This window comes from Onychostoma macrolepis, chromosome 08 (genome assembly GCF_012432095.1).
Source record: "Onychostoma macrolepis isolate SWU-2019 chromosome 08, ASM1243209v1, whole genome shotgun sequence".
Classification (NCBI taxonomy): domain Eukaryota; kingdom Metazoa; phylum Chordata; class Actinopteri; order Cypriniformes; family Cyprinidae; genus Onychostoma; species Onychostoma macrolepis.
In genome coordinates this window covers 7,887,217-7,895,268 of record NC_081162.1, presented here as the reverse complement: position 1 = coordinate 7,895,268, position 8,052 = coordinate 7,887,217, and the positions used below count along the sequence as shown (strand labels likewise).

The 8,052-nt window shown below is 36.6% G+C and overlaps 1 protein-coding gene across 1 annotated transcript; it reads left to right on the top strand.

Annotated features, from left to right (window-relative positions):
* Positions 1-108: 108 nt before the first annotated feature.
* Positions 109-6,113, top strand: LOC131546238 (C2 calcium-dependent domain-containing protein 4C). The gene is made up of 2 exons (XM_058785665.1): positions 109-1,230; positions 4,932-6,113. The coding sequence occupies exon 2, from the start codon at positions 4,956-4,958 to the stop codon at positions 6,111-6,113; it is 1,158 nt and encodes a 385-aa protein (XP_058641648.1). The 5' UTR covers positions 109-1,230; positions 4,932-4,955.
* Positions 6,114-8,052: the final 1,939 nt, after the last annotated feature.

Sequence of the window (8,052 nt, the reverse complement as noted above, 5' to 3'; positions counted from 1 at the left end):
GTGCTCAAAATTATTCATACCCTTGGTAAATATGATCAAAGAAGGCTGTGAAAATAAGTCTGCATTGTTTATCCATTTGATCTTTCATTCAAAAATATATTTAAAAAATCTAACCTTTAATTGAAGTTTAAAAAAAAAAAAAAAAAAGTGAAAGTGGGGGAAAATCACATTAGGAAATAAATATTTCCTGCCAGTTCCTGTTCTCTTATTGTAAGTCAAATGAGCCAGATGACGGAGACTCTCACCTTTTGTTTGTAATGGCTCTTGGTGCTTCTGCCCCAATCTTTGGGCAGTTATGCTGATTGGATTAGGAGTTGTTAAATGGGGCATGTTGCTATACCTGAATACTTCATTTGCATGCCTTGTTTAAGGTCGTCACCCAGGTGCTTTGTCTCCATTCCTAAGCACTGCCCCCTAAATGTATATAAACTACAATGTATCACTGCCTTAGTTAGGCTTTTGATGACGCAGCGCGTTCTCAATAAAGAACTCTGCTGAAAATACCCAAGAGTCTCCTGGTCTTCGCTTCTGAGTTTCCAACACATGTGATTATATACACATACAGTGTGTAAAAGTGCCATAATGTGAGCAGATGAAAACCACTTAAAGCAAACAATAACTCCTCAAATGATAATTACATAATACATACAAAAAAATCCTGAAACTTCCATTACAAACAAACAGATACACAACAAAAGGCATACCCAGAGAACGAGCTGCGCACAGTTTTGTGAATAATTCCACCCACCAAAACCCTGACGTCAACCTTTAATGGGGACAGTAGACTCAGCGGGACTTCTGACCCCACTACATGAAGGCTAAAGCGGAGAACAGAGCCTGACCAGACTGTTTTCTAAGCAAAGGTTTCTCTTTGAAGCGACACCAGTGATGTCACTGTTGACCTTTAAATGTGAAAGAAAATGAAAAATATATTTCATTATCTATGTGCATCTGATCTGAGAACAGCGTGGCTCTCTGTGATAGAAATGTTTTATAGGTTACTGATTGTGAGAGCTTTTCTGAAATCAGTTTCAAGGATTTTAGTTGATAAGGAAACTATTCTAGGCTACATACAGAGAGGAAAGAGAGAGGCAGCCTGTAGGACAGAAAGTCTGCTGTGATTGGCCACTGTGCATTGAAATATATGATGGACTGACCTGACCTGAACATTAAAACTACACACTGACCACAGAGTAACTCACAGACCTCCACTGCAGATCATCCAAACAGGTAAGGACAAAATCATCAATCTACAGTTGACATAATAAATGCTAATAGTTCACAAAAAGGTTAATATTGTTCAAATTAGTTATCATTCACATTAGACATAATGAACTAACAATAAACAATACGTTTGCATTCAACACTCTACGTTAATGTTAATTTCTACACATACTAATACACCTTTAACATTTTAGCTGTATAACTTAACATTAATGTATAATAAACAGACATGAATTATCAATGAACAATTATAAGTAACATTAACAGATGCCCGTCTTCTATTGCTGCCACACAAGATTTGATCTTGACTGAGTTTGGGTAACTCAAACAGTAACTTACAGTTATATTATAAAATAAGAACTATAACCTTTGATTCTTGAAAATACTGTATGTAACAAATGTTATTAAATTATCCAGTAGAAAACTGGTCTAGTATGATCTAGTAAAATGTATCTCTTCCTGAGACTTGGTGTTATTCCATTACAAGTATTCAGTAATATTAACAAGTATAATAAACTATTATATCACTACTGTTTAATAATTTTATGCTTTCTTATTTGAGATACAGTAAATTATTATTATTATTATTTTTCTAGAGTTACAGTTACCTCTAAGCGGTTATTTCTAATGAGGGCAACTCTAACACTCTAATAAATTTAATATAAATATCTGGCCTTTTTTAATGTAAATATACCGGTATTAGTGCTAATATTAGTGTTGGCACATATAAAAAGAAAGTAGATTTTTAATATGTGAAAATAAATAAATTCCCCTCTATTTAGCTTTAATTTACACACAACGTCATAATTTGCACAAGATGAAAGATATTTATTCAAACAAAGATTATAGATTACAGTTTAAAATGTATTTGTATTATTTTTTTATTATAGGTGTGTCCCAATTTGTCTATTTATGCACTATTCTGTGACATATTGTAGAATAAATATTGTGTGTATTGTGTTAACACTGAAAATTCCAACAAGAAGACGTGTATAGTTCACAGAGCTGCGTAGTAACTGATTACATGTAATCTGGATTACGTAATCAGAATCCAAAAATTAAGTACTTGTAATTAGAGTAAATTACATTTTAAAATACTCGTAATCAGACTACAGTTACTTTTTTATGGATTACATGATTACATATTATTCACACAATAGCAATAAATTATTCATAATTAATTGATTCTCCCTAATTTCTCTTTTTCATTTTTTTCATTTTCCTTTCTAAAATAGCCTACCGATTATATACATATTAAATATGTATATATAGTCCAGTTTTGTGGGCATTCACACAAAGATCAGTCATTAGTCGGGTGGCGACTGCATTTGACCTCTGGATTTACAAAAACCATTTCAGGTTTAAGAAGTGTTTCAACATTATAAAAAATATGTTTTTTACCATGTATTATTAATTATAACCAGTGTTGGGCTAGTTACTCAAAAAATGTAATATATTACTCATTACTAGTTACTCCTTTCAAAAGTAATATTGTTACTTTACTGATTACTTTCTGGCAACAGTAATTAGTTACACTACTAGTTACATTGCTTTTTCTTCACGCCCCACAGAAGTTGTAACTGTGTATCTTCCACATAAAATTCTTCTAGAATGTTACTAACAACATATTTCTGCCTCATCATTTGACCAAAATCCACATTGGATCGCAGTCAGAAGTTATTACCAACACTCAATAGTGATTGATAGTGGCATTCAAGTAGAAGTGTTGTATTAATCTCATTAATTGTCATGTGTAGCTTGAAGTAATTCATTTTTTTGCGATTGAATTTCGTTATGTATTTTATCAAATCACATGAGTTTGTAAGAAACTGTTTAATTTTCCAAAAATATTTTGAATTATGTTAATATAATGTATCACATGCTGATCAGAGGGATGTAATGCCAGAGTAAAGTAAAGCCACAACTTACACAACAGATCTTTTTTCCTGACAAAATCAATATAATGCAATATTTCTATCTGCTGAATGTAAGCTTTTCCATATTCCAAGCTTTCCTGCTGCACTGGGGACTAGTGGGGACATCACATGCATGTGCGAGTCATGAAAACTATGAAAATAAATCTAGGAATTATTTGATTGTTAGATTTTAAATCAGCGGGGTTGAGGCATCAAAAGTAACTAACTAAGCTGTTTTATGGAAAGTAACTGTAATATTATTACTGAAATCTTATTAGTAATTAGTTACACTACTAGTTACTGCAAAAAGTAATATTATTACAGTAACTAAATTACTAGTAACTAGTTACTGCCCAACACCGATTATAACTAATTAAAATGCACATATTCACGTTATTTCATTACATGTAATGAAGGCATTCCAAAACATTTTGTCATCTAAACCTTATTCACCAAATATATTTGCTTTAAATACCCCTGAGATTTTAAAATAAATATTTCAATAATTAATTATCACATTTGCATGTTCACGGTTTCTTTGATGTTGATTAATGATCACATGGCATGCAGGTAAATAAAAATCTTTTTTAGTAAGTGCTTTATTTAAAACAAAGGCTATAGAAATACAAAGACAGTTCGCTCCTATACTTATGAATGGGAGAAACCGCAATGTGCAATATGGAGGAATAGTCCCACCTTCTAAATGAAAGAGCCACATTTCCCAAAGAAACCTGACTAGACCAGCCAATGCACATGCGCTGTATAAGCACGTTATGACTCCGCATATGCACTGGCTGGTCTAGACTGAAAAATAAGCTTTTTAAACGCTATTTGAGCACAAGAAAAAACATTCATGAGGCAATTAATTTCAGATCTTTGTTGCTGATTTGACATATGTAATTTAATTGTGAGTTCAGCGAGCAGTTTTTGAGATTTCAGGATTCCCCCGTTCATTAAGATAGGTCTTATACGAGCTGCCTGGGACGTTGCAAATATGGCCACCGAGTGAAGAGAATTTCCTTGAAAGGGAGTTTGTTTTAAAATGATTTATTTTAATTTTTTATGATTTAATTAATTGCCAGCCTTTCATTAAACTCACAACCTCCCTGCAGTTCCTTTACGAACCCTAGTTTAGGAAACCTTGATGTAATATAATGTTTAATGCACTTCATGTTGTAAATTACAATGAATGGAACAAGTTTTCTTGCTCTTTGCATTTTTTACATCATTATGGTACAAGATAATGCTATTTAAATCTATGTGATAAACGAGTTAAATCAAAAGTAATCTAAAAGTAATCTAAAAGTAATCTGATTATATTATCTAAAATGTGTAATGTAGCGGATTACGTTACTGACTACAATTTTTGTCATGTAATCTGGAATCAGTAACGGATTACAATTTGTAAGTAACCTACCCAGCTCTGATAGTTCATCACTTGGGTCACAACTTATGTCTCACAATTGTTTAAATGATATTAATTTACAATTTAAGATATATATTTCCCTAAAATGAAAATTCTGTCGTCATGTCATTCCAAACCTGTATGATTTTCTTTTTCCTGTGAAGCATAAAAGAAAACATTTTGAGAAATGTCTCAGTGTTGTTATTTTCAAATTCAATGGCAGTCAATGGGTATCGGTTTGGTAACCAACATTCTTCAAAATATCTTCTTCTGTGTTCTGCAGAACAAAAAGGTCAAACAGGTTTGGAAGAACATGAGATTGAATAAAGACAGAATTTTACATTTTTGACTGAACTAACCATTGAACCTTTTCTTTCACTTTGCAGAGCTGATCAGTATTATCAGTCACAATGTGGATCCTCCAGAAAATGCAGGCGGGAGCAGAAAGTCTCCCGGTGCAGATCAATCACCTCATCAGCAAAAACAAAGAGGAGATTTCAGCCAAGACCAGCATCTTCAATAAACTGCACAGCAACGTCCTCACACCTGATAAAATCCCTGACTTTTTCCTGCCGCCCAAGCTTACCAAGCGCTGCCTCATGGCAGACGCTGAAAAAATCTCACAGTGTCTGAACGAAGAAAAAAAAGCTCCCAGCTTCGCAAAAACATCACTGTCAAGACCTGGTGCCATCCAGCCATTGAGAGCGAGTCTAAATAAATCTACAGCGGCTTTAAACAAACTCAAACCCATCCCATATTCACTGAAATGCTACGAGTCCGGTTTATTCGAGAGTCCAAACACACGTCGCAAAGAGTCTTTGTTCCATTCGACACTAACCAGTTACACACTAGAGCGAATGACCATCAAAACACCCAAACTGTCCTGCAGAGCAGTGCTGAAGACGGCCAGCACTGAGAGTGATACGCCATCTGCTGACTCCTCCCCTTACTCAACACCTCCACCAATCAGAAGAGAGGATTTCACCATCTCTGAAGAGCCGCTTCAGCAAGATGTTCATGCCTCCAGAGACGAGAAAAAGAAAGTTCACTCCACTCCAAACAAAAAGTTCACATCCAAAGTCCATCACCGTGCGAAAGTTATTCAAACGTCCCGTTGCGCCAAACTAGCCCCGCCCATCCAGTTCCCACTGGACATGCTGCACTGCCAGGAACGCTTCCATCAGGAGCACGTGCTTCCTCTTCCTCAGAGAGGCCGAGTGCGCGTCTCTGCCTTCAGGACCAGCGCGGCCCAGTGCTCTACGACAATTCGCATCCGCGTGATCTCGGTGGAAGGCTTGAGAGATCCCACTGACCTTCGACCTCTGACCTGCAGCTTGACCCTAAACCTCACCCCAGGCAAGCTGCAGCGGCAACACAGCGCCATCATCAGGAACTGCCGCAACCCTGTTTTCAATGAAGATTTCTTCTTCCAGGAGCCCGAGGAGCAGCAGGACAGTCTGGGAGATCTGGCGCTCAGACTGAAGGTGCTGGATAAGGCCTCAGGACTGGGCCGAGGAGTGGTGCTGGGAATTGTCATCAAACCTCTCTGTCAGCTACTGCCACTGTGACACAAACACACATGGAAATATGCTCCATTTGTAGTATTGTATGTGTGATAGTGCTCTGTTTGCAATTCTAAATTAGCAAGAGTTAGTGTTTTTGTATGCTGGTTAAGTGTGTTTTGAAGCATGACTGCTGGTTTGAGATGGTCATGTGCCGGTCCTAAGCTGGTCCTAAGCAACTAGCTCCTGCTCAGGACCAGCTTAGGACCAGCAGATGACCAGCTAAGAACCAGCTTAAACCAGCTCAAACCAACTCAAACCAGCAGTCATGCTTCAAAACATACCTAACCAGCATATGCTGTTTTTTTTCAACAGGGCTGTACTGATCCATGATCCAAAAGGATCTGGTTTATTGATGTTGCAAACATGTTTAAAAATGAATGGGTAAAAATGGTTGTTCAGTATGGAGCTCCTAAAGGGACATGGGTGATGGAAAATAAATTTTAGACCAAATTTTGCACTGCTATGAGAAACTCTGCATTCCTCCGCAAAACTTTTGTGTTTCCCCAAGAAACTTTGTGTTCCTTTGCGAGTCTTGCTTTACACTGAGAAACTTTGCATGTGCTCACAAAACTTTTGCGTTCTCCTGAGAAACTTGCATTCTTTATGCGTTCTCCTCATAAGTTTTACAATCCCCAATAAACTGTTTTTACTCACAAAACTTTCGCGTTTCCCTCACAACACTTTTGTATCCCCTTGAGAATCTTTGCGTTCACTCACAACCTTTTGCGTCTCCTGAGAAACTGTTCACTCGCAAAAGATTTGGTTTCCCCAAGAAACTTTGTGTTCCTTTGAGTCTTGCTTTACACTGAGAAACTTTGCATGTGCTCACAAAACTTTTGCGTTCTCCTGAGAAACTTGCATTCTTTTGCGTTCTCCCTCATAAGTTTTACAATCCCCAATAAACTGTTTTTACTCACAAAACTTTCGCGTTTCCCTCACAACACTTTTGTATCCCCTTGAGAATCTTTGCGTTCACTCACAACCTTTTGCGTCTCCTGAGAAACTGTTCACTCGCAAAAGATTTGGTTTCCCCAAGAAACTTAGCGAAATTTTGTTTTTTCACACAACTTTTACATTTCCCCCCAAGAAATTTGTGTCCACTTTTGCGTTCCCTGAAAAATGTTCCATCGCAAGTTTTGCATTGACCCCAAGAAACTTTACATTTATTTGCAAAACTTTCACATTTTTCCCAAGAAACTTTGCATTTGCTCACAAAAAATCTGACACAGAAGCAACGAACACAAATTAATTTTTCTTCCCATATATTTTCCTTCACCACGTGCCCTTAGGGGCTCCAGTTCTAATCAGATTATCCTTTATTTGTGTAATGCTAGGAAATTACATGCTAGTTACTATAATTGGAGCTGTGTGTTTGACAGTGTTTAATTAGTCTTCTAAACACAACCTATATCCAGCCATAATGATAAAGTAAAAAATGAACTGTAAATAAATAGATCTTTTGAACTGCACAGATGTTACACATATGTGCTGATGGCTGAGCATTAAGCATCATGATGCTTGTGTTGTGAGTATTTACTGTATGCATCTCACATTTATGAAACTAAATAAACATTATAATAGTTTAAATATCTTGAAATGTAGATTTAAAGGGGTGGTTTACTGTTTTTTTTCTAGACTTGATTGTGTTTATGGGGTGCAGTCTAACATGTGTTCATGCTTCATTTTTTTTAAAACGCATTATTTTTCATATAATTTACCTTTATTCCACACCGCTCTGTCCCTTCTCTGACAAACGCCTCAATTATTTCCTGTTTTTATGAAGCCCCTCCCTCAGAAATACGTGATGGGCTCTGATTGGTTAGCTGGCTCAGTGTGTTGTGATTCACTAAACCGCCGAGCGTGCATCTAAATGTCCCGCTCCTCAGCTCAGCGGCATGTGCTCCGGTTGTATTGTAAACAATGGCGTCGTCTATATTGCTTA

Coding starts and splice junctions, on each gene's coding strand:
- LOC131546238 (XM_058785665.1), top strand. CDS start 4,956: ATGTGGATCCTCCAGAAAATGCAGGCGGGAGCAGAAAGTCTCCCGGTG.